General features: G+C 44.0%; 1 protein-coding gene across 1 annotated transcript in view; it reads left to right on the forward strand.

Annotated features, from left to right (window-relative positions):
- Nucleotides 1-366: 366 nt before the first annotated feature.
- LOC137322523 (ubiquitin carboxyl-terminal hydrolase 35-like) overlaps nt 367-27,260 on the forward strand; it is a 72,177-nt gene continuing 45,283 nt past the window's right edge. Inside the window, exon 1 of the mRNA XM_067985450.1 lies at nt 367-1,054. Within this exon, the coding sequence (XP_067841551.1) occupies nt 373-1,054 (682 nt within the window). The 5' untranslated portion in view covers nt 367-372. The remainder of the gene's footprint in view (nt 1,055-27,260) is intronic.

The following is a 27,260-nucleotide window of genomic DNA, read 5'->3' on the forward strand; positions in this document are numbered from 1 at the left end:
ATCTCCACATATATGCATGCCTAGTGAGGGTAACCAAATAGCAATCAGGAACAGGAATAATGGCTGATATATTCTCCATAGTCCAGAAATGCTGAGCTCAGTTGTAGCACCTCGCCATTCCCTTCCCCCTGATAGAGATTGGCTAAGGCAATACAAAACCAGGATCAAATATGTGACATCTTACACAATACCTTTGCACCGCTGTTACCAATTTTAGCAGATTTGAAGCTCTCATTGCCAGCATTCAAATAATTTTTTTTTAAAGTGTGTGTGGATATCCTTTAAAGTATATGTGAATTTTTAATACATTTGTAAGAGCATAAGAGTGAAATTAGAATTAATGTAAAACTTTTTTTTTAAGATTCCGAAGACATGGACAAGATATTAGAAGCCATGATGCTGTCCCACCATCCATCTTCTGTAAAGCATATCCTTGTGCGACGTGTTTTAGAGGCAGCAAAGCAACCTCTCGACAGTGAGCAGTGTTGGGCTATGTTTGAGTTGTCTACAAAGCTCGTTCTCTTGGGTGACACAAACTTCAAAAAGGATGTGGGTAAAGAGGTTCTAGAGGCCTTTGCTCAAAACCACACTGCAGAGTTTGAGAGTTTTTTTAATGTGAGGTTTATCGTGAAACTGTTGCAAGATGGTTATGGAACACTGAGCATAAGAAGTGGCGGTATTTTAGAGTACATCCAGCTAGGATTGAAGTATATTCAAGACAATTCTTCTGTTGATGACGTATTTCATGTCCTTCAAATTGAGCTTCTCCGAATAGTGTGCGAGAAACCTGGATCAAAGCTATGTGCCAGCATTAGTAAACTTCTTGCTGAATATCCTCTGTGTATTCCCAGTGGGAAGTTTCAAGTGGTGTTCTGCCAGCAACTTGTTAAAAGTATAGGGCAGTTCCAGTGTGGATCAGAAGAGGAAGATGAAATAGTGGAATTCCTGGACCAAGTAAACAAAGTAAGCGGATTGTTGCAAAGAATCTGGCGGACTCAAACTGCAGCCATTATTCCATCCTTGCGGGAGCTGTTCACTGTTATTTCATCAACGGGTAAGGAAAAACGTGATTTTAATCTTGGAGGATCTATTCTTAAATGCTTATTTTCAGTTATTCTCCCCCCTCCCTTCCCCCAATCTCTTTGCACCCTCATGTTCCTTGCAAACCAGCCTGCTTGCAGGGTGCTGGTCAATGTCTCTGCAAACAAGGTATTGGGAGGCATACAAGAGCTTGGAAATAATTCTTCCATTCTTTTTCTTGTCCTTCCTGTGAGGAACATTTTGGCCCCTGCTCAACATCTCTGTACCAACATAGTTGCAAATTGGTGCTTTGTGATATGAGAAATTATGGATTTAAAGCATTTTTTTTTGCATGTGCTGCAACACTGGTGTTTTTGTACTAATGATATGAAAACAATGAGGGATTTTTACTTTAAATTGAAGGATCTGGGTTGTATTGTACAATTGAACATTGCTATTCACTTCTGGGACCTGGAATTGGATCAGGTCTAGACTGAAGAGCTTCTCTCTGACTATTGCAAGGTTATTTCATTGTGCTACTGAACCCTGGAGTCACTGTCTGCGCTCAGCATTTAAGATTGCTACCTTATTCCATGGATGTATTTTTGTTTTTTGCATTGAAGCAGCTCCATTGAAATGGACTATGATAGCCATGACTATTTCTGGCCTCTTGTTGCCACTTTGCCCTTTTCCTGTAACTCTTACTATGCCAATCACTGCACTGCCAAAAGGGAACAGATATGGCATACACCCAGGTATACTGGGTGAGAAGACGAGCCATAAATTTGGGATACAGTTTTTAAAGAAGAAAAATTAATGTGGAATGAATTTTAACATTTTCATACTAATTCTTGGGTGTGAGTCCACAACACAGACTGTAGTAGTTATGAAATTGACCACTTGGATTGTTGATAAAAATATAATTGGATGGTTGGGATTAAGGTAAATTGTTGGGCTGGATTATAGGATGTTTTACTTTGCACATAACAAAACCACAAAGCACACTGCCATTAGTAATATGCAAGAAATCCTTATCCTGCTCTGTCTGCTGCCTTTGACACAGTTGACCACACAATCCTCCTCCAATGCCTCTTCTCCATTGTCCAGCTGAGTGGGACTACCCTCACTTGATTCCACTCTTAGCTATCCACTCGTAACCAGAGAATCTCTTGCAATGGCTTTTCTTTCCACCCCCACACATTCACCTCCTGGAGTCCCCCAAGGATCTATCCTTGGCCCCCTCCTATTATCTACATGCTGCCCCTCGACGACATCATTGGAAGACACCATGTCAGGTTCCACGTATATGCTGATGACATCCAGTTCTATCTCTCCATGATCTACATCAACCCCTCTACTGCTTCTGTGCTGTCAGACTGTCCAACATCCAGTCTAGGATGTGCCACAATTTCCTCCAGCTAAGTATTGGGAAGGCCTAAGCAATCGTCTTTGGCCCCTGCCATAAACTCTGTTACCTAGCCACCAATTCCACCCCCCTCCTTGGCCACCGTCTTTGGCTGCACCAGACTTTGCAACATCTGCAGCCTATTTGACCCTTACTGAGCTTCAGACATCATATGCTTTCCATCACAAAGACTGCCTACTTCCACCTCTAACATCGCCCATCTCCGCCCCTGCCTCTGCTCATCTGAAGCTGAAACCCTCATCTCTTTTGTTGGCTCTAAACTTGACTCTTTCAATGCTCTCCTGGCCAGCCTCCCATCTTGCACCCTCTAAACTTGAGCTCATCCAAAACTCTGCTGCCTAACTCGCACCAAGTCCCAGCCACCTATCACCCCTGTGTTTGCTGACCTACATTGACACCCGGTCCACCAACGCCTTTATTTTAAATTCTCACCCTCGTGTTCAAATCCTTCCATCCTCCTCTCTATCTGTGTAACCTCCTCCAGCCCTACAACCCACCAATAACTCTGCCTTCCTCCAACTTTGGCCTCTTGTGCAATCCCCACTTCCTTCGCCCCACCATTGACTGCAGCGCTGTCAGCCATAGAGGCCCTAAACTCTGGAATTCCCTCCCTATAACTCTGCCTCCTTTTAAAATCTACCTCTTTGACCAAGCTTTGTCACCTGTCCTAATGTCTCCTTTGATTTATGTCAATTTTTGTCTGATTATGCTCCTGTAAAGCACTTTGGGATGTATTGCTGTGTTAAAGGTGCTTCTATAAATGCAAGTTATTGTTGCAGTACCCTTTTTTTCCTATCATTTATGAAGTGACCAGTTTTTAAAAAAAAAATCCAGATTAAATCCATTCAGAATTCTACTTGTCACTGCCAAATAGAGCACCTAACCAAACCTGGGAGTGCTTGCTGTGGGTGGATAATGTTCTGGTTTCCAACACTGACATCACTCCTATTCAACACAAGAACTTTGGGCTCAATGTTACCAGGGCTGCAGGTTCACGGTGGGGGGGGGGGGGGGGGGCTATTGGGCGCGTGGGTAAAGCGCCCGGCAAAATCAGTCTGCCCCCTGCGCGATCGCAGCCTAATTGGATCCACTTACCTGGTCTTCCGGGTTGCCCACTGCTGATCTGCGCGTCGGGCGGACTACGCATGCGCAGTAAGCTCTGTCAGCTGGAGGAGCTCTATTTAAAGGGGCAGTCCTCCACTGACAGATGCTGCAACAAATAGCAAAAATTACAGCATGGAGCAGCCCAGGGGGAAGGCTGCTCTCACTCCAGGTATCATTAGATGGGGGGAGGACAGACATCTCCTCTCTCTCTCTCTCTCTCTCTCTCTCTCTCTCTCTCTCTCTCTCTCTCTCTCTCTCTCTCTCTCTCTCTCTCTCTCTCTCTCTCTCTCTCTCTCTCTCTCTCTCTCTCTCTCTCTCTCTCTTCTCCCCCCCCCCCCGGGCGGGAGGGAGTGGCCTGCCTCTGCCGCCAGGAAGGCCTGGCTCGAGGTGGCAGAGGTCACCCGCACCACCAACATATCGCCCACCTGCATACAGTGCAGGAGGCGCTGCAATGACCTAAGTAGGTCAGACAAAGTGAGTACACTTACTCATTCCCCTACACTCCATCTGCCGCATCACCGCCCCCACCCCACATCTCCTTCTGCACTGCCAACACTACTCTGTCACATCACCCCTCATACCCACTCAAAGCTTATCCTCATCTTACCTGCACTTACTCACCTCGCCAGTACTCATCCCGCCACTACCACTCAACCCAATCGTCATACAATCTTATGGCTCTATCTCGTACTCGCCCTCTCGTGCATCTCTTTCACAGTCAGCCTCACTCAACCTGCCACTACCTGTGCTGCAGCCACAGGTCATGAATCACATGTGCAGTAGGCAGCATACGGCAAACGTGTCGTGAGCATGAAGGGGATGCACAAGGGTGTTTGAGGGTTTGTCATGGTTTTTACTTATATTGAATTTCTGTTGTGGAGCTCCACGTGTCAGAGGTGGACGGCGAAGCTGGTGATGCTTTTTGCCCTCCGAGGAGGTCATGACTGCAGCTACGGCGGCGGCTCACATTACATATATTGGCATCTCTACTGCCACGTCTTTGCGAATCTTGTCTGGTTTGTGCAATAATGCCCTTTCCTGAGGATCACTATGAAGACCCACAACTGATGCCACCCATTGTGTCACTGCAGAGTGGGTGTAGATGTATTTGCAGGGCTCTTTTGTGCAGACGTCGGCGATGTCCCCGGTGGCACCCTGGAAGGATGCGGAGAAGTTGTTGAGGGCAGTGGTGACTGACAGCGACAGGTAAGAAAATAGTGCTCGGGCCAGCCGGGAGCAGCTCGGCATGAAGGAGGCTGCAGATGTCCATGATTACATGTCAAGGCACTCCGAGCCTCCGTGTGCACTGCTGCTCAGAGAGGTCCAGGAAGCTGAGCCTCGGTCTGTGGACCCTGTGGCGTGGGTAGTGCCCTCTGCGACTCATCTCTCTCTGCGGTTGCCCTCCCTCCTGCTGTACAGGTGGATGTGTCACAGCACTCTGTTGTGGAGCTCCACGTGTCAGGTGGACGGCGAGGCTGGTGATGCTGTTCGCCCTCCGAGGAGGTTATGACTGCAGCTACGGCGGCCCCCATCTGGAAGATGTACATCTGAGGGGGTCCGCAAGGTAGGTAAATGTGTCTGGACCCCGGGGTAAGTGTGCAAGTTGGTGAATTTTCTTGTCAGGAGGTGCAAGGCCATGTGAAGGACTGCATCTCCAACAAAGCAGCACTCCCTCAATACTATACTACACTACGAGGAGCATTGGCTTGGATTTCACGTCCTCTTATAGGGCTTAAATCCACAACCTTCTAACCCAGAAGACTAAAGCACCAACAAGTAAGCTAACCTAACAGTTCATATCTTGAGTATTGGGCGTTTGTGGCAGTCATGCATGGATTCTAGATGGCTCCCATTTTGATTTCAGTACTCATGCAGTGGGAATATATATTTTTTCTTCTCCCCTCCTCCCCCAAACTTTTTTAAAAAAAAACACACACAAGCAATAAAATGTAAAGCTCCCAATGCTGAATATTGATTACAAAAATATTAGGATTGAGACTAGACAATAGTTTACCAGCCCTAATTGTAGATAATCAGATAGGCATTGTGAAGGGTCGATGGTGTGATATGTTAATATTGCATCCTTAGTGCCTGAAATTGATGTTATGAGGAAAGGTGTTTGGATAGAATGCTAGTACCTCTTTACCTTGAAGATTGAGGTTTGGATTAAATTTAATTTAAGTGAATACAGATAATTTACTCTGATTCCTGTAAATAACTGGTGAGTGGCTTGATCTTGTGAGGAAAGAATAGTTGTTGGAAATGGGGCCTACATGGTGGTGTCCACCTTTTTCCTACAGTGGTTGTTGAAAATGAATATTATGATCAGGATCAAATATGCATTCTGCTTCTGATTTTTAAATTGGCCGTTGGTCTCTGCTGGCAGGGGTGGGGGGGGCGGTGGTCATCAAGTTAGGAGGAATTGTCAGGACTTCTCCAACTGGATTAAGGACCAGATTAAAATTTTGCAGAGACATAAATATAGAGGCCATTGGGATTTTCAGCTCATGTCTCATGTAATCTGGCCTTTAGGACAAACTGTATTAATCATTTGGATCCAGTCACCTGACATATTACTGCATCAACTAAATTTTAATGGGCACTAAAAGATTCAAAGATTCAGTCACAAGGTTTACTGGTTACAGTTGCACAGTCTTGCAAAATAGATGTAAATAATTCCTTGGGTCCCAAAATGAGCACATAGAAATTGTTACTCGTTAAAGGCAGCCAATCACTCAACATGAGGATTTGTCCATTAAGAGGCCTGATGGATGAAAATGTTTTATGTTAAAATCTGTTATTTTAAATGCCTGCAAGACTTGCAATGACATCAACTATTCACACCCAGATTGGTCAGAACTCATCATCTCTGGATTCTGTTACACCATTTGTCTTTAAAATCACTTTTTGAAGAAGAACCTTTTGTATGCTTGCCTTCCAGAGAAAAAAATTGTTGTTTCTAATGTTTAGCAATTGCACAGACTAAGAAATCTTACCTCTGCAGTAGATACACTTCTGTTCACACCTCTGGCTGAAAGCTTCACCATGGCCTGGAAGCCTCTAGAGTATTTATACTCAGAAGCTGATCACCATTATCTTATCAGCTGCTCCTTCATGATGTCCACTTGCAGCTTTGCCTTGGTATCTAGCAATTGTCACAATGCTCCAAATCCAACAAACACTCAATCTGGTGCCTAAACTTTTTGTCTTCCTTTGTCTCAAACATGTTCAACGCATCTGATTTGAAATATTCTCACTGGCCAGCTCTAGCCAGGTAGTATGGGATGGTAAGAATTTTGTTAACCCCACAACACCTCAACAACTCCCTGAAAGTCTTTGCGTCAAATTCATTGATGTGGTCGGAGTGGAATCTTGGTCACTAATACTGTAGTATGAATTTCATCCACAGGACCTTTTGTTGTGGTAATAAAGGGTTGATCGTGACATGGTGATGGCATATATCATGAAGTGATCTGTAAATTTGTGACATGTTCTTGCCTACTCAGTGCTCTGTCCGTTGTCAGGAAATCCAGTTCCATGAGTGCTGATGTTTTGATTCCCACCAGTTGGGCTCTGATGTGTGCCACAGGTATGTTTTTCAAGATGCACCATTCACAACGCTGGCATCTCTGGCCACATCTAGCTACTGAAATGCCTTCCAGGAAATGCAATCTTGTCAGTCCCAAAGTGGTCTAGACAATTGTGCAGGTGCACAAAGGCTTTTTGTTTCTTTCCAGCTGATGAGCAGAACTGGTGAATAGGGTTAGGGTGCTTCTGTCCCTAGAATAGCCTGTATAGCAATCCTTGGGGAATGTTTCATGATCAGTCTTTTCAATCACCTGGGTCAAGATGTTTGATTTTGCACTACTCTTGCCCTTGAAGCTATGGCTAGGAAAGTCAATCGGCTTTAACTACTTCTGTGCTCACTTAATTATACTGGTATCTGCCAATTGGGCAGCCCAACACAACTGTCTTCCTCCAAATGGAATTATTGTCAGTATGTATTTATAAATGGAATGGCAGTGAGATATTTAAAATATCTGCCTATTTCAGTGCCAGAAATTCCAACTTGAAGGGACTGTAGTTAGCATTAGTCCTCTTAATGGACTTAAAGCTACTGTTTGTGTAAGCAATGTTCATTAGTCGATTTTGTTTGAGAATACTTCTTTCAAACCCTTCCAATTGCTGTGTACTATACCAAACAGTGCCTTTACCTACTAGGTCATGGGGGGGGGGGGGGGGGCGGGGAGAGAAAAGTATTAAGCTTGGAGTATTGACCTCCAGAATTTCAAGATTCTGTAATTGAGTGCTCTGATATGCCTGAGTTTCTGGCTTGTTTATTTTGGGAGGCCTTGGGACTTGAGGGCATTGTCTCAACATTTGAGAGTGCACCACATTTAATGACATTACTGCTCCCTGCCAGAGATAGGAGTCAAGTTCTTTGGATTCATAGTGAAGGAAAATATTCTACATTTAGCTTCAGAAAAGGACTTCTTTACCTGGTAGAGGTGTCAGGTCTCTAATTATATCCTGAGCTGAGCTGTTCTATGATTTATTATACTGCTTATTGTGCATTCTTCCAGACCAGTGTATTTTTTGGCTATTTGGTAACAGTGGGAAACAATGGATCAATCAGCTGTGGGAGGAGTTACTGGGCCAGATTTTCCTGACTCTTCCTCCTGTACTGACTTTATTAAAACATCTTCCAGTTCTGACGAAAGGTCTTGGATCTGAAACGTTAACTGTTTCTTTCTCCAGATGCTGCCTGACTTGCTGAGCTTCTCCAGCATTTTCTGTTATTTTTTTGGCTAGCATTGGTCATGTGCAGGCTCACTGTCACATGGAAGAAAACACAAGCCCTGTTCTAATTTCCAGGTGGTAGGGATGGTTTTAACATCTGAAACTCCATTTGTCAAATGTTTTTTGCTTTGTTACAAATGAGAACCACAATATCAGTTGATTTTTTAGCAGGGAAAATAACCTGTTTGGTGAATCTAGTGTACAGATTAGCATCACCACTGCTTTTCTCTATTCCCTCCACCTAATAAGGCTGTCTTTTTTTAAAAATGGAATTTGCTATTGAGCATTATTTAAAGCTTTTTGTGCATGAGTGGTTTTTAATTACTAGGTACTAGCTTAGGTAATAAAAATGGATTTCCTTTTAGTTGAGAGGTTTTTAGGTGCCACCCAGTGGCTGTTTATTCCTAGCTGAATTGTTTTTAATTGTAGTCAGGTCACCTGCTAGGGAAAGGTGGTTTTAATACTTTGATGCATTATTTGAATGATAACTAAGCATTCCTATTTTCACCTCTACTCAAAGTTGTAATTTCCAGTATTAGTGGACTGATCATTTTATTCAAGGTTTATGCTTGTGCACTGGTAACAAAACTTGGTTGAATGTGTTTTGGCTCCCTATATCTGGTGGATTGGCATTTTAGTTGTACCTCTGTGTTTCCCTGCCTGGATGAAGTGCATTTGCCTTCCTAATCACAAGCTGTACCTGCATACTAACTTTTTGATTCATGTACTAGGACACCCAGATCCCTCTGCAATCTCTCTCCATTTAAATATACTGCTTTTCTATTCCTCCTGCCAAGTGGACAAGTTCACATGTTCCCACAGTCTACTCCATCTGCCAAATTTTTGCCTACTCACTTAACCTATCTACATTCCTTTGCAGACTCCTTATGTCCTCTTCACAACTTACTTTCCTACCTAACTTTGGATCATCAGCAAATTTAGCAACCATACATTTGGTCCCTTCATCCAAGTCATTGATATAGATTGTAAATAGTTGCAGCCCAAGCACTGATCCCTGTGGCACTCCATTCGTTACATCTTGCCAACCTGAAAATGACCCATTTATGCCTACTGTTTCCTGTTAGCTAACCAATCCTTTATCAATGCTAATATGTTACCTCCTATACCATGAGCTCTTATTTTGTATCGTAGCCTTTGATGTGGCAACTTGTCAAAAGCCTTCTGGAAATCCAAGTACACCATATCCACAGGAACCTCTTTATCCACATTGTTTGTTACTTCCTCAAAGAACTCTAATAAATTAGTCAAACACTATTTCCCTTTCACAAAGCAGTGTTAACTCTGCCTGATTGTATTGAGATTTTCTAAGTGCCCTGCTATAACCTCCTCAATAATAGATTCTAGCATTTTCCCTATGACAGATGTTAAGCTAACAGGCCTGTAGTTTCCTGCTTTCTGTCTCCCTCCTTTCTTGAATAGAGTTATATTTGCTATTTTCCAATCTGATGGGACCCTTCCAGAATCTATTAATTTTGGAAAATTAATACCAATGCATCTACTATCCCTAGGATGAAGTCCATCAGGATCTGGGGACTTATCAGCTTTTAGTTCTAATTTTCTTTTCAAAACCCTTTTCCTGGTGATTTGTAAATATTTTAAGTTCCTCCCTCCCTTTCACCTCTTGATTCACAATTATTTCTGGCATGTTATTTGTATCCTCTACAGGGAAGACAGATGCAAAATATCTGTTCAGTTCATCTGCCATTTCCTTATTCTTCATTATTAGTTCCCCAGACACACTCTAGAGGACCAAGGCTCACTTTACTTTTTTTTTCCTTTTTAAATACCTGTAGAAACTCTTACTATCTTTTTATATTTCTAGCTAGCTTTCTCTTACTAATTTCTCCCTCTTTATTTTAGTCATTCTTTGCTGTTTTTTATATTCTGTACAATCCTGGACCCAACCCTCAGTGTGGAGGTACAAAGACAAGTTGTTTCCAAAGCCTTACAGATGAGCAGTACTTGAAGAGCCTGAGGTTCCCAAAACAAACCATTTGAGATATTTGTAGAATGCTCCGTGTAGATCGGAGACCTATCTTGAGGAACCCAACTGCATCCCAGTTGAAATGAAGGTTACATTAGCCCTGACCTCCTTTGCCTATGGATATTTAAAGGTTGCAAGTGCAAACATTAGCAATGTGTTCAGATCGGTAGCAAAGATGTACAAGGGGTGTTAACAAAACATTATTTGAAAAAAGCATCAGACCTGTGGAGATGTCAATGGACTTGGAATCACAGAGTGAAAGGGCTGTTGACCTCTACAAGATAGCTAGCTTTCCGGAGTGCAGGGTGCCATTGACTGCACATTGTTATAAGAGCCCCTTTCATTGATGAGGCTTCATAAATGAATAGAAAGGAGAACCATAAGAGATAGGAGTGGGCCATCAGGCCCCTAGAGCCTGCTCCGCCATTTAATGAGATCATGGCTGATCTGATTTTTACCTCAGCTCCACTTTCCCACTCTTTCCCCATATCCCTTGACTCCCTTGCTGATCAAAAATTTGTCTAACTCAGCCTTCAATGTATTCAATGACTCAGCCGCCACAGCTTTTTGGGGTAAAGAAGTCCAAAGATTCACATCCTTCTGGGAGAAGAAATTCCTCCTCCTTTCCATCTTAAATGGGCGACCCCTTATTCTGAGACTGTGCCCCCTAGTTTTAGAATCCCCCATGAGGGGTAACATCCTCTTGGCATCTACCCTATCGAGTCCCCTCAGAATCTTGTATGTTTCAATAAGGTTTCCTCTCATTCTTCTAAATTCCAATGAGTATAGACCCAACCCGTTCAATCTTTCCTCATGACAACCCTTCCATACCCAGAATCAACCTAGTGAACCTCCTTTGAACTGCTTCCAATGCAAATATGTCCTTCCTTAAATAAGGGCACCAGAACAGTACACAGTACTCGAGGTGTGGTCTCGCCTGCACCCTGTACAGATGTAGCATGACTTCCCTGCTTTTATACACTCTTTCCCTAGAAACAAAGGCCAATATTCTATTTGCCTTCCTGATTGACTGTTTCATGTAAGAGGACATCCAGATCCCTCTGTACCACAGCATTTTGTAGTATTTCTCCATTCAAATAATATTTTGCTTTTTTATATTTCCTCCCAAAGTGGATGACTTCACATTATATTCCATCTGCCACATTTTTGCCCATTTGCTTAACCTGTCAATATCCCTTTGCAGACACTGTGTCCACCTATTGTTGTATCAGCAGCAAATTTGGCCACAAGATACTCTGTTCCTTCATCCAAGTCATCGATATATATTGTAAATAGTCGAGGCCCCAGTACTGATCCCTGCGGCACCCCACTAGTTACAGATTGCCATTTTGAAAATGACCCTTTTATCCCAACTGTTTTCTGTTAGCCAGTCCTCTATCCATTCCAGTATATTACCCCCAACACCATGAGCTCTTATCTTGTGCAGTAATCTTTTATGTGGCACCTTATCGAATGCCTTTTGGAAATCCAAATATACTGCATCCATTGGTTCCTTTTATCCACCCTGCCTGTTACTTCCTCAAAGAACTCTAATAAATTTGTCAGACACTATTTCCCCTTTATAAAACCATGTTGACTCTCCTTGATTGTATTGAGTCTCCAACTGTCCTGCTACTACTTCCTGAATAATGGATTCTAGCATTTTCCCAATGACAGATGTTAGGCTAACTGGTCTATAGTTACCTGCTTTCTGTCTCCCTCATTTCTTGAATAGGGGTGTTACATTTGTGGTTTTCCAATCCGCTGGGACCTTTCCAGAATCTAGTGAACTCTGGAAGATTACAACCAATGCATCTACTATCTTTGTAGCCACTTCCTTTAAGACCCTCTGATGCAAGCCATCAGGCCCAGGGGACTTGTCATAGAGTCATACAGCACGGATAGAGGCCCTTCGGCCCATCGTGTCCGCGCCGGCCATCAAGCCCAGTCTAATCTAATCCCATATTCCAGCATTTGGTCCGTAGCCTTGTATGCTATGGCATTTCAAGTGCTCATCCAAATGCTGCCTTTAGACCCATTAGTTTACCTAGTACTTTTTCCTCTAGTGATAGTTTTTAGTTCCTCCTTCCCCTTTGCCCCTTGATTTTCTAGTATTATTGGTATGTTATTAGTGTCTTCTACTGTGCAGACAGATACAAAATATGTGTTCAATTCCTCTGCCATTTCCTTGTTTTCAATTATTATTTCCCCAGTCTCATCCTCTAAGGGATTAATGTTTATTTTAGCTACCCTCTTCCTTTTTATGTACTTGTAGAAGTTTTTATATTTCTTGCTAGTTTACACTCAATTTATTTTCTCCCTCCTATTATTCTTTTGGTCATCCTTTGCTGGTTTTTAAAAGTTTTCCCAATCTTCAGGCTTACCAGTAATTTTTGCCATGTTGTATGCTTTTTCTTTTAACCTGATACCATCCTTGACTTCCTTAGTTAACCATGGTTGGGTCACCCTTTGTGGAGTCTTTCCTCCTCACCAGGGATATATTCTTGTTGCGAGTCATAATCTTTTAAAATGTTTTCCACTGCTTATCCACCATCATACCATCTAATCTGTTTACCCAGTCCACTTTAGCCAATTCCACCCTCATTCCTTTATAATTGCCCTTATTTAAGTTTAATACAGTAGTTGCAGACCCAAGATCCTCACACTCAAACTGGATGTGAAATTCATCATGTTTTGATCACTGCTTCCCAAGGGACCCTTTACTTTGAGAGCACCAGATCCAAAATGGCCTATTCCCTGGTTGGTTCCTCAACATATTGGTCTAAGAAACAGTCCCTAATACACTCTATGAACTCCTCCTCAAGGCTATTTTTGCCAATTTGATTTGCCCAATCAATGTGAAAGTTAAAATCACCCATGATTATTGCATTACCTTTTTTTACAAGCCCACCTTATTTCCTGATTTATATTTTGACCTAAAGTGTAGCTATTGTTAGGGGGCCTATATACTACTACCACTAGTGATTTTTTTTTTTCCCTTGCTATTTCTTCCACCCAAATTGATTCGACGTCTTGATCTTCTGAGCCAAGATCATTTCTCACTGTTATACCAATTTCATCCTTTTAACAGAGCTACCCCCCCCCCACCTTTTACCTATTTTCCTATCCTTCCGAAATGTTAAATAGCCCTGAATATTTACCTTGCAACCACGTCTCTGTAATGGCCAAGAGATCATACCCATTTGTTTCTATTTGTGCCGTCAATTCATCTATCTTATGAATGCTGCGCACATTCAGATAAAGAACCTTTTTTAATTTTTGACTTTTTACCATTCTTTCCTACTCCGGCCCCATTTGCTAGTGCACTCTTATGTTTGTACGCTCTGTCCCTTCCTGACACACTGTTTATCATTACCCTCATCATTTCCTGTACTACCACCTCGTCTTTTCTCTATCAATCTAAACTTCGCCCCACCTGAGCCCCCCTCTATTTAGTTTAAAGCCTTCTCTACCACCCCAGTTATTCGGTTTGCCAGAACACTGGTTCCAGCATGGTTCAGGTGAAACCCGCCCTAACGGAACAGCTCCCTCTTTCCCCAGTACAGGTGCCAGTGCCCCATGAATCTAAAGCCACTTTAAAAAAAAATAATTCGTTCATGGGATGTGGGCATCGCTGGCGAGGCTGGCATTTATTGCCCATCCCTAATTGCCCTTGAGAAGGTGGTGGTGAGCCGCCTTCTTGAACCGCTTCAGTCCGTGTGGTGAAGGTTCTCCCACAGTGCTGTTAGGAAGGGAGTTCCATGATTTTGACCCAGCGACAGTGAAGGAACGGCGATATATTTCCAAGTCGGGATGGTGTGTGACTTGGAGGAGAACGTGCAGGTGGTGTTGTTCCCATGTGCCTGCTGCTCTTGTCCTTCTAGGTGGTAGAGGTCGCAGGTTTGGGAGGTGCTGTCGAAGAAGCCTTGACTAGTTGCTGCAGTGCATCCTGTGGATGGTACACACTGCAGCCACTGTGTGCAGGTGGTGAAGGGAGTGAATGTTTAGGGTGGTGGATGGGGTGCCAATCAAGCAGGCTGCTTTGTTCTGGATGGTGTCGAGCTTCTTGAGTGTTGTTGGAGCTGCACTCATCCAAGCAAGTGGAGAGTATTCCATCACACTCCTGACTTGTGCCTTTATAGATGGTGGAAAAGCTTTGGGGAGTCAGGTGGTGAGTCACTTGCCGCAGAATACCCAGCCTCTGACCCGCTCTTGTGGCCATTGTATTTATATGGCTGGTCCAGTTAAGTGTCTGGTCAATGGTGACCCCCAGGATGTTGATGGTGGGGGATTCAGAGATGGTAATGCCGTTGAATGTCAAGGGGAGGTGGTTAGACTCTCTCTTGTTGGAGATAGTCATTGCCTGGCGCGAATGTTACTTGCCACTTATGAGCCCAAGCCTGGATGTTGTCCAGGTCTTGCTGCATGCGGGCTCGGACTGCTTCATTATTTGAGGGGTTGCAAATGGAACTGAACACTGCAATCATCAGCGAGCGTCCCCATTTCTGACCTTATGATGGAGGGAAGGTCATTGATGAAGCAGCTGAAGATGGTTGGGCCTAGGACACTGCCCTGAGGAACTCCTGCAGCAATGTCCTGGGGCTGAGATGATTGGCCACCAACAACCACTACCATCTTCCTTTGTGCTAGGTATGACTCCAGCCACTGGAGAGTTTTCCCCCTGATTCCTATTGACTTCAATTTTACTAGGGCTCCTTGGTGCCACTCGGTCAAATGCTGCCTTGATGTCAAGGGCAGTCACTTTCACCTCACCTCTGGAATTCAGCTCTTTTGTCCATGTTTGGACCAAGGCTGTAATGAGGTCTGGAGCCGAGTGGTCCTGGCAGAACCCAAACTGAGCATTGGTGAGCAGGTTATTGGTCAGTAAGTGCCGCTTGTTAGCACTGTCGACGTCACCTTCCATCACTTTGCTGATGATTGAGAGTAGACTGGGGCGGTAATTGGCCGGATTGGATTTGTCCTGCTTTTTGTGGACAGGAGATACCTTGGCAATTTTCCACATTGTCGGGTAGATGCCAGTGTTGTAGCTGTACTGGAACTTCTCCCACACCAATTTTTGAGCCTCTCATTCATCTCTCTGATCTGATTTACCATTTGCCAATTTGCTCGTGGCTCAGGTAATAATCCGGAGATTATCACCTTTGTGGTTCTTCTTTTTAATTTAGTCCATAGCTGCTCAAACTCACTCAGCAGAACCTCTTTTAGTCCTACCTATGTCGTTGGTACCTCCGTGGACCACGACAACTGGATCCTCCCCCTCCTACTCCAGTTTCTCTCCAGCCCTGAGGAGATGTCCTTAACTCTGGCACCGGGTAGGCAACACAGCCTTCGGGACTCTCGCTCTTGGCTGCAGAGAACAGTGTCTATCCCTCTAACTATACTGTCGCCTACTACAACCAGGTTTCTTTTTACTCTTCCCCTTCCCCCTCCCCCTCCCCCTGAATGGCCCCCTGAACCATGGTGCCATGGCCAGTTTGCTCATCCTCCCTGCAGTCCCTGCACTTATCCACAAGGGCTGCAAGAACCTTGTATCTATTGGACAAGTGCAGAGGCTGAGGCTCCTGCAATACTACCTCCTAGATCCCCATACCTGCCTCACTCACAGTCACACCCTCCTGTCCCTGACCACATGCCAATTCTACAGTATTTAGTCTAAGGGGCATGACTGCCTCATGAATCAAAGTGTCCAGGTAACTTTCTCCCTCCCTGATGCCTCGCAATGTCTGCAGCTCGGACTCCAGCTCCTTAACTCAGAGCCGAAGTTCCTCAAGCTGCAGACTCTTACTGCAGATGTAGTCGCCCTGGACAAAACTGTCCAGTAGCTGCAACACATCTCCTGCCCTGTCATAACTTATTTATTTAATTGATTACTACAATGCCAATCAAATTATTTTTAGGTTGAACCAAGTACTGGCCTTGTTTAATTTATTAAATTAAGTTTTTAGTTTTTTTAAAAAAAAATTGTTTTATGCTATAAGTTACTTAGCTCACAGTCCTAAGAAAGAAGAAAACAGAAGAGATACTCACCACTTACCTGTGACATCACACTGCAGTTTTTTGTTGTTGCTGTGACCTCTCAGTACACTCCTCTCCACTGACTAATCAAATGCACCTCATCCCTTACTGCACCAAATTCCCAATTATAGACTGTCAACAGCTGCTACTCCATGCATTTACAAAACCCTTCTGAATTTATGCTAGCTGGAATGCCAATCAGCTGACAGTCGATTACCAGTTCTAACCAGTCACCTAATTAACTAAGTGACCAACTGCCACTTCAGGCTACTTGTTTACCACTAACTGAAAACAAAGTTGAGTGCTAACCACCTTTTCAGGATGTTTCCTGACCATACATCTGGCTGATAGTTGGTGGACCAGGAAATCCCTCTTCAGTTGTAGCTGACCCTGAGGAGTGATGCAACAAAATTTGTTCTTCAACCAAATAATTAAGCACACCATAGAGATTCTGAAACTATTCTTCGGGTGTCTGAACTGGTTGAGGAGCCTTGCAATACTCCCCTTCAGGGTTCTCCACGGTAGTTGTGTGCTGCATGCTCCATTATCTGACACTAGCAAGAGGAATAAACATTTAGGAACATCAAGAAGAGATGCCTTATAAGAGCCCAGGCAGTAGATGAAGTTGCCCCTGATAAACAGAAAGATGATTTAACTCCCTCCAGCTGCCAAAAACATGGGAAATAATGTGATACAGGATTAATAGAATGTCTAGCACTGAAACAAGCCATTCGGCCCATCAGGTCCATGTTGGAGTTTATGTGCCACATGAGCCTCCTCCCTCCCTACTTTATCTAACCCTATCAGCATATCCTTCTAGCCTTCTCTCCTTCATGTGTTTATCTAGCTTCCCCGTAAATGCATCTATGCTAGTCACGTCAACTACTCCTTGTGGTAGCGAGTTCCACATTCCAACTACTCTCTGGGTAAGGAAGTTTTTCCTGAATTGCCCATTGGATTTATCTGTGACTTTCTTATATTTATGGCCCCTAGTTCTGATCTCCTCTGCAAGTGGAAACATCTTCTCTACATCTACACTATCAAACACTAACATGCCAGTGTTGTAGCTGTACTGGAACAGCTACAACACTGGCATCCACCCGACAATGTGGAAAATTGTCCAGGTATGTCCTGTCCACAAAAAGCAGGACAAATCCAATCCGGCCAATTACCGTCCCATCAGTCTACTCTCAATCACCAGCAAAGTGATGGAAGGTGTCGTCGACAGTGCTATCAAGCGGCACTTACTCACCAATAACCTGCTCACCGATGCTCAGTTTGGGTTCCGCCAGGACCACTCGGCTCCAGACCTCATTACGGCCTTGGTCCAAACATGGACAAAAGAGCTGAATTCCAGAGGTGAGGTGAGAGTGACTGCCCTTGACATCAAGGCAGCATTTGACCGAGTGTGGCACCAAGGAGCCCTAGTAAAATTGAAGTCAATGGGAATCAGGGGGAAAACTCTCCAGTGGCTGGAGTCATACCTAGCACAAAGGAAGATGGTAGTGGTTGTTGGAGGAAAATCATCTCAGCCCCAGGGCATTGCTGCAGGAGTTCCTCAGAGCAGTGTCCTAGGCCCAACCATCTTCAGCTGCTTCATCAATGACCTTCCCTCCATCATAAGGTCAGAAATGGGGATGTTCGCTGATGACTGCACAGTGTTCAGTTCCATTCGCAAGCCCTCAGATAATGAAGCAGTCCGAGCCCGCATGCAGCAAGACCTGGACAACATCCAGGCTTGGGCTCATAAGTGGCAAGTAACATTCGTGCCAGATAAGTGCCAGGCAATGACCACCTCCCCTTGACATTCAACGGCATTACCATCGCCAAATCCCCCACCATCAACATCCTGGGGGTCACCATTGACCAGAAACTTAACTGGACCAGCCATATAAATACTGTGGCTACGAGAGCAGGTCAGAGGCTGGGTATTCTGCGGCGAGTGACTCACCTCCTGACTCCCCAAAGCCTTTCCACCATCTACAAGGCACAAGTCAGGAGTGTGATGGAATACTCTCCACTTGCCTGGATGAGTGCAGCTCCAACAACACTCAAGAAGCTCGACACCATCCAAGATAAAGCAGCCTGCTTGATTGGCACCCCATCCACCACCCTAAACATTCACTCCCTTCACCACCGGCGCACTGTGGCTGCAGTGTGCACCATCCACAGGATGCACTGCAGCAACTCGCCAAGGCTTCTTCGACAGCACCTCCCAAACCCGCGACCTCTACCACCTAGAAGGACAAGGACAAGGGCAGCAGGCGCATGGGAACAACACCACCTGCACGTTCCCCTCCAAGTCACACACCATCCCGACTTGGAAATATATCGCCGTTCCTTCATTGTCGCTGGGTCAAAATCATGGAACTCCCTTCCTAACAGCACTGTGGTAGAACCGTCACCACACGGACTGCAGCGGTTCAAGAAGGCGGCTCACCACCACCTTCTCGAGGGTAATTAGGGATGGGCAATAAATGCCGGCCTTGCCAGCGACGCCCACATCCCGTGAACGAATAAAAAAAAACCCTTTCGTAAACTTGATGACCTCTATCGGGTCACACCTCAATCTTTTTTCTAGAGAAAAGATCCCCAGCCTGCTCAACCTTTCCTGATAGTATAACCTCTCAGTTCTGGTATCATCCTTGTAAATCTTTTTCTGCAACTTCTTCAGTGCCTCTCTATCCTTTCTATAATATGGAAACCAAAACTGATCACAGTATTCCAAGTGTGATCTAACCAAGGTTCTATACAAGTTTAACACAACTTCCCTGCTTTTCAATTCTATCCCTCTAGAAATGAATCCCAGTGCTTGGTTTGCTTTTTTTTTAAGGCCTTGTTAACCTGCATCACTACTTTCATTGATTTGTGTATCTGTACCCCCAGATCCCTTTGCTCCTCTACCCCATTTAGACTCTTATTATCCAAGGAGTATGTGGCCTCCTTATTCTTACCAAAATGTAATACCTCACTTATCTATATTGAAATTCATTTGCCAATTACATGCCCATTCTGCAAGTTTATTAATGTCTTTCTGTATTTTGTCACAGTCCTCCTTAGTATTAACTATGCCCCCCCCCCCCCCCCATTTGGTGTTTGCAAATTTGAAAATCCAAATATATTGCAAATACTGCATTACCCTTTCTGTTACTTCAAAGAATTCAATAAGGTTGGTCAAGCATGATCTTCCCTTTTGAAATCCGTGCTGACTATTCTTATGTTTTCGGTTTCTAGATGTTTTTCTATTACGTCCTTGAGTAAGGATTCCATTATCTTTCCTACCACTGATGTTAAACTAATTGGTCTATAATTCCCTGGACTGGTTCGATTTCCCTTTTTTAAATATAGGAATAACACTAGCTGTCTGCCAGTCCTTTTTGGCACTATTGCCTTTTCTAATGAATTTTTATGTATATGTAATAGTGCCTCTGCTATCTCTTCCCTAACTTCTTTTAATGTGTGGATGCAGTCCATCCAGACCAGGGATTTTATCATCTCTAAGTTTGATTAGATTATCAATTATCTCCCCCCTTTCTATCATAAATGTCTTTATATCTTTTTTGAATTCTTCTAATGTCATGCCCACCATGTTGGTCTTGCTGGTAAATACTGATGTGGAGATGCCGGTGATGGACTGGGGTTGACAATTGTAAACAATTTTACAACATCAAGTTATAGTCCAGCAATTTTATTTTAAATTCACAAGCTTTCGGAGGCTTCCTCCTTCCTCAGGTGAACGAAATGAAATCGCATTTATAATTCACAGAACAATGCTTGGTGATTACAGACAGTTTTTTCAACTGCCCGTTGCCAAGGCAATCAGTGTGCAGACAGACAGGTGTTACCTGCAAGCTCTCAGAATATACAAATCACCAAAAAAAACAACAAACAAAAAAAACAGAGATGGAGAGGTAGAAACATAGAAAAGATAGCAACTGACCCGTTATATTAAAAACAGATAACATTTGTTCCCTGGTGGGGTAACATGTAGCGTGACATGAACCCAAGATCCCGGTTGAGGCCGTCCTCATGGGTGCGGAACTTGGCTATCAATTTCTGCTCGGCGATTTTGCGTTGTCGTGTGTCTCGAAGGCCGCCTTGGAGTACGCTTACCCGAAGGTCGGTGGATGAATGTCCATGACTGCTGAAGTGTTCCCCGACTGGGAGGGAACCCTCCTGACACGACACCACACAACCCTGCCACGGTAACCTCTGCAAGACATGCCAGATCATCGACACAGATACCACCATCACACGAGAGGACACCACCCAGCAGGTGCATGGTTCATACTCCTGTGACTCGGCCAACGTTGTCTACCTCATACGTTGCAGGAAAGGATGCCCCAGAGCATGGTACATTGGCGAGACCATGCAGACGCTGCGACAACGGATGAACGGACACCGCGCAACAATCGCCAAACAGGAGGGTTCCCTCCCAGTCGGGGAACACTTCAGCAGTCATGGACATTCATCCACCGACCTTCGGGTAAGCGTACTCCAAGGCGGCCTTCGAGACACACGACAACGCAAAATCGCCGAGCAGAAATTGATAGCCAAGTTCCGCACCCATGAGGACGGCCTCAACCGGGATCTTGGGTTCATGTCACACTACACGTTACCCCACCAGCGAACAAATGTTATCTGTTTTTAATATAACGGGTCAGTTGCTGTCTTTTCTATGTTTCTACCTCTCTATCTTTTTTTTTGGTGATTTGTATATTCTGAGAGCTTGCAGGTAACACCTGTCTGTCTGCACACTGATTGCCTTGGCAACGGGCAGTTGAAAAAACTGTCGGTAAAAAACTGAGGCAAAGTAATTATTTAATATTTCTGCCACTTCGCTGTCATTACCTGTGAGTTTATTGTGTGTATCCCTGACTTTTCTTTTTGTTTGTCTGTAGAATACTTTATTTCTTTATGATTTAATTTCGTAGTTTCTCTGCTGTCCTAATTTTTTTTAAACTTCTTTCCTAACCTTTTTGTATTCCTTTTTTTGTCATCTCCTTTTGTTGTCTAGTGTATGCCTTTTTCTTTGGTTTAATTTTGCCATTATTTCTTTATTCATCCATGGTGTATCATTACTGACTAGTTTGTTCTTTTTAGTGGGATATATTTCTCTTGATCAGTTTTAAATGTTTGAGTGCTGTTCTACTTCTTTGTTTTGTTTATCAGTAAATTTTTCCCGTTTATTTTCCCTAGTTGCATTCTCATCCCCCTGAAAATCAGCTTTTTTCCAATTTATTACTTTTGGTCTTTATCTTACTTATGTCCTTCTCAATCTTTATCTTAAACCTTACTATGTTATTGCTAATGTCTAGATGTTCCCCTATGCTGACATCTCTTATCTGTTCTTCATTACCCATTACTCGATCCAGCAGTGCTTCCTCTCTTGGGCTTTTTACATACTGGGTAAGAAAGGAGTCCTGCACACATTGTAAAAACTCCATTCCTTATACCCTTTTACCTACTTCTTGCCTTTGGGGATAGTTAAAATCTCATGATTATTCTATGCCCTTAACTCATTTCACTTATTTGCTTACATATTTCTTCCTCCACCTCCTTTCCACTGAGGTGGCCTGTAGTATACCCCTATTAGCGTGATTGATCCCTTATCTTTTATTTCAATCCATATGGATTCTGTTTCTATCCTTCTGTTAGTTAAGTCCCTTTTTTTCTACTGCCATTGTTATCTCCAATTAGTTCAGCTACTCCACCCCCACCTTCTTCCCTATTCTTTCTAATTATGATGTGGAGATGCCGGTGATGGACTGGGGTTAACAATTGTAAACAATTTTACAACACCAAGTTATAGTCCAGCGATTTTATTTTTAATCCCACAAGCTTTCGGGGGCTTTCCCCTTCCTCAGGCGGTGTGGAAGTGACAATTTCGAATCCTTCGCATTTTAAGATCACATAACAAAGCCTGGTGATTACTGCCCGTTGCCAAGGCAATCACAGTGAGCAGACAGAAAGGTGTCATCTAAAAGGCCACTGAATATACAACCCCCCAAAAAAAGGGAAAAAAAAGAGAGAGAGACAGAACGAAGACAGTCAATGACCCGTTATATTAAAAACAGATAACATTTGTTCGCTGGTGGGGTTACGTGTAGTGTGACATGAACCCAAGATCCCGGTTGAGGCCGTCCTCATGGGTGCGGAACTTGGCTATCAATTTCTGCTCGACGATTTTGCGTTGTCGTGTGTCTCGAAGGCCGCCTTGGAGTATGTTTACCCGAAGGTTGGTGGCTGAATGTCCATGACTGCTGAAGTGTTCCCCGACAGGGAGAGAACCCTCCTGTTTGGCGATTGCTGCGCGGTGTCCGTTCATCCGTTGTCGCAGCGTCTGCATGGTCTCGCCAATGTACCATGCTCTGGGGCATCCTTTCCTGCAACGTATGAGGTAGACAACGTTGGCCGAGTCACAGGAGTATGAACCATGCACCTGCTGGGTGGTGTCCTCTCGTGTGATGGTGGTATCTGTGTTGATGATCTGGCATGTCTTGCAGAGGTTACCGTGGCAGGGTTGTGTGGTGTCGTGGACGCTGTTCTCCTGAAGGCTGGGTAATTTGCTGCGAACGATGGTTTGTTTGAGGTTGGGTGGCTGTTTAAAGGCGAGTAGTGGAGGTGTGGGGATGGCCATAGCGAGGTGTTCGTCATCATTGATATGTTGAAGGCTGCGGAGAACATGACGTAGTTTCTCCGCTCCGGGGAAGTACTGGACGATGAAGGGTACTCTGTTGGTTGCGTCCCGTGTTAGTCTTCTGAGGAGGTCTACGCGATTTTTCGCTGTGGCCCGTCGGAACTGTCGATCGATGAGTCGAGCGTCATATCCCATTCTTACTAGGGCGTCTTTCAGCGTCTGTAGGTGTCCATCGCGTTCCTCCTCGTCTGAGCAGACCCTGTGTATTCGCAGGGCCTGTCCATAGGGGATGGCCTCTTTGACGTGGTTAGGGTGGAAGCTGGAAAAGTGGAGCATTGTGAGATTGTCCGTGGGCTTGCAGTAGAGTGAGGTGCTGAGGTGCCCGTCTTTGATGGAGATTCGTGTGTCCAAGAAAGAAACTGATTCTGAGGAGTAGTCCATGGTGAGCTTGATGGTGGGATGGAACTTGTTGATGTTATCGTGTAGTCTCTTTAGTGATTCCTCACCGTGGGTCCATAGAAAGAAAATGTCGTCTATGTATCTGGTGTATAGTGTTGGTTGGAGGTCTTGTGCAGTGAAGAAGTCCTGCTCGAACTTGTGCATGAAAATGTTGGCGTATTGGGGTGCGAATTTGGTCCCCATGGCTGTTCCGTGTATTTGGGTAAAGAACTGGTTATTGAAGGTGAAGACATTGTGATCCAGGATGAAGCGGATGAGTTGTAGGATGGCGTCTGGAGATTGGCTGTTGTTGGTGTTGAGTATTGATGCTGTCGCAGCGATGCCGTCATCGTGGGGGATACTGGTGTATAGTGCCGAGACGTCCATCGTGGTGAGAAGTGTTCCTGGTTCAACAGGTCCGTGGGTACTGAATTTTTGTAGAAAGTCTGTAGTGTCGCGACAGAAGCTGGGGGTTCCCTGCACGATGGGTTTCAGGATGCCCTCGATGTATCCAGAGAGGTTCTCACACAGGGTTCCAGTAATCACCAGGCTTTGTTATGTGATCTTAAAATGCGAAGGATTCGAAATTGTCACTTCCACACCGCCTGAGGAAGGGGAAAGCCCCCGAAAGCTTGTGGGATTAAAAATAAAATCGTTGGACTATAACTTGGTGTTGTAAAATTGTTTACAACTTTCTAATTATGTTAAAGGACTGGCAATGAAATATTGCAGGCGTTATGTAGCCATGTTTGTTATTCCTACTACATCTGGTTCCTTACTACAGATTATTGCCTCCAGTTGCCCTGTTTCATTTTAGACGCTATGTATGTTGCTGTACAGGCAGTTTAAATTCATCTTTAATATTTTTATTTTTAATGGTCCTTTTTATACTTCTGTTTTACAACTGTGTTTGTTCCTTGACCATTTGTTATCTTTATTCCTTACTCTGGTTCTGCTTCATTATGTCGAGGTCCACTCATAACAGAAGGAAAGTTCCTCCATTAAATACAAATCTGACTATCTGCCTGTGCAGACAAGGTGTTCATTTATATGACCTGGTACACCAATCCACCTAACAATATAATGTAACATTGACGTTTGTCTGCACTACTAAATCATTAAATAATTTACAGCCCCACTGCTAATGTCCACCACAGTGCTTCCCCCCCCCCCCCCCCCCCCCCTCATGCTGTCAACTGATCTATTTCCAGCTCCTAAACTTATGCTCCTTCTTGGTGTCCCTGTGTCAGGAGCTGGGTGGTTGCTCATAAACAAGTGGGTTCTCGGGGACTGCTTGTGGAAAGCGAACTGAACACTGGTCCTGAGGAGAACCAACTTTCAGTTGCTGCTCCTCAGTTGTAGTCCGGTTCTGTGGAATGTTGCCCTTGTGAAATCTGTGAGGATAGGGAGGGGCTCTTGGGTGTCCCACTGTCTTGCAAGACAGTTGTGTAATTTGGGGGCCTCTGTTCCTGGCACTGAATGAATCACTGGATTGCTGATGGGTACTCGCAATGATTTGACGCATGTCCAAGAAGTCACATTCTAGCATATACTAATCGATCGAAACTCCGAGATGTGCTTTCCACCGAGTTTACCAAGGCTTCCAGTATGGACACATGGGATGCTAGGCAGCAACCTACACTAACCCCATTGTCTGTTGGGCTCTCCTCCACAGGCAATGGCCACTCCTCGCAAGTTCCTTTTCAATGACTGGAAGCCAAAACAAATGTCTGCAGTGGACTCCGCACCTGCCCTGACAATTCCTGTACGTTTTGGAAAACTGTCAGCTGAGTTTCCACAGTTGCTTGAAACGTGGCTCCATCCTCCTTTTTAATGTGAAGGTGAGGTCCACTGCTTCCTCAACCATAAGTGGATGTTGCTGGATCCTTGATCCTCAACCACAGTCATCTCCTCTTCTAGTACTCTCTCGTCCTGACATCTTGTGCTCGACGAAACTGGTCTGAGATTCCCTAGCTAGAGCTTTGTGCTTTGATTTTGTGCTAGTGCCTGTAAGATTATATGTGTCAGAGGAAGGTGTCTGAGTCTTTATATTCTGTGTTTAAGGGACCAGCTTGTTTATTGTCGTCTTCCTTCTCCTATACCTCTATCTGTGGCAATTTGGGAGATTGAGAGACTAATGGCATTACAACACAAGACCTAAATTAAAGAATTGCATGGGCGCAAGGAATATAACTACTCACTTGATGACTTCTGAGTTCAGAGGAGGGCTTAGTTTATTAGGACTTTCCAATGGTCAGGATGGGTAATTGGTAATGCAGTGACTGACCACCTGCAGCAGGCCCTCCTGCTTCTTACCAATGCCCTCCATGACTGGTGTCCCCAGAATTGTTAGGATTGTATGTATAGAATATATTGTCCATTTTCCTATTCCTCCAAGCAAATTCTGCTGCTGCTTGCTGACTTTTGCCAGTAAGACCTCCAGCTCATCCTCAGTGCAGTTCAGATGATCTTTCTCCTCTCTTGGCTGGCCTTCTTCACGATCTGTTTTGTTTGGCTGCTGTAACTCTTCTGCTTGCATGATTTTACACCGCCTCTAATCATCAATTCCCACCCCCTTCTGCACATCTGGCCAGTGTCTGCTGAATTCCCACCAGATGTCAATCAACATGCAAGTTAGCTGATTCTGGAAAACATTTTGTGGTTAGCAGTCTACATCAATCTGCCAGTGCAGCGGCTTTGCAGAAAACGCAGTCCTTAATCTTTCCCTGCTAAGAGAACACCAATTTGTTCCTCCCCTTACATTCACTCCCAGATATAAACATTCCTGGAGTTGAATGGATGACTAGAAATGGTTCTAGTTTTATTTTGGAAAACTGCCAAGGCTAATTTGTGCTTTTGGAGGACAAAATTTGTTGATGAGGACTCGATGCAAGACTCATTCTAAAGCAGCAATACTTTATCCCTTGTTCAAACCAGGATGGAACAAACTCCCTTCTCATTCCTCATATAAGGACATGAACATGGTGACACATCAGGGTGTGTTTTTTTTAAATTTAATGCTTTGCATAAGTAGCAGGTGAACAGAGTTAACCCATTTATAGGGCAGGGGCGGGTTCTTTGACCCTTTAATCAGTCCTTTTGGGAATTGAACTAAAATCAGTGTGGCTGTCTAAATTGGATGTTTTGATTGCCTGGTAAAATTCTGGTGCTGTATGTGGGAAGATTGATCAACTCTGTGTTGCTGATAGCAGATAATTAATTATGCAACTCTGCTTTTTCCCTTGTACACAAGTTACAGATTTAATTTATTTTGAAAAACCTTCCAATCAAATTGTATGGAGAAATATTTAGGAGAGTACCACAACCCTGGGAACATTCCAGATACTTGGGCAAACTTATTTTACTGCTTAAAAACCCAGAAAATTCTTTTCTAAATTAGACTGGAGTCGTGGAGTGCAAAATGTGCTTAATTAGTAGGACAAATTGCATAGATTTAATTATGGTCCCAAATAGCTCTTTAAAAATTAGGGTGGGTGAAAATAGGACTTATTGCAGGCGTTGGGAGGATAATGGAGAACTTGTGGCAATGCTGCCACTTTCCCATTCTTGAGACTGGTGGTAGATATCCTGAAGCTAGTAATAGCTAATAATTTATCTTTGGATTTTGGAAGTCCGTATACTAAGACGTTTTTTCTATCCCAATAACCTAGCATTCCAAAATGTTAATAACATCTGAAAATCTAAACAGCTGGAAAGCAAATATATCTCTAGTTAATGTCACCTAGATAAAGTCTATCTTATACCTAGTTAATTGGCGAGGTAATTTTTGT

The sequence above is a fragment of the Heptranchias perlo genome, chromosome 6 (assembly GCF_035084215.1).
Source record: "Heptranchias perlo isolate sHepPer1 chromosome 6, sHepPer1.hap1, whole genome shotgun sequence".
Taxonomy (NCBI): domain Eukaryota; kingdom Metazoa; phylum Chordata; class Chondrichthyes; order Hexanchiformes; family Hexanchidae; genus Heptranchias; species Heptranchias perlo.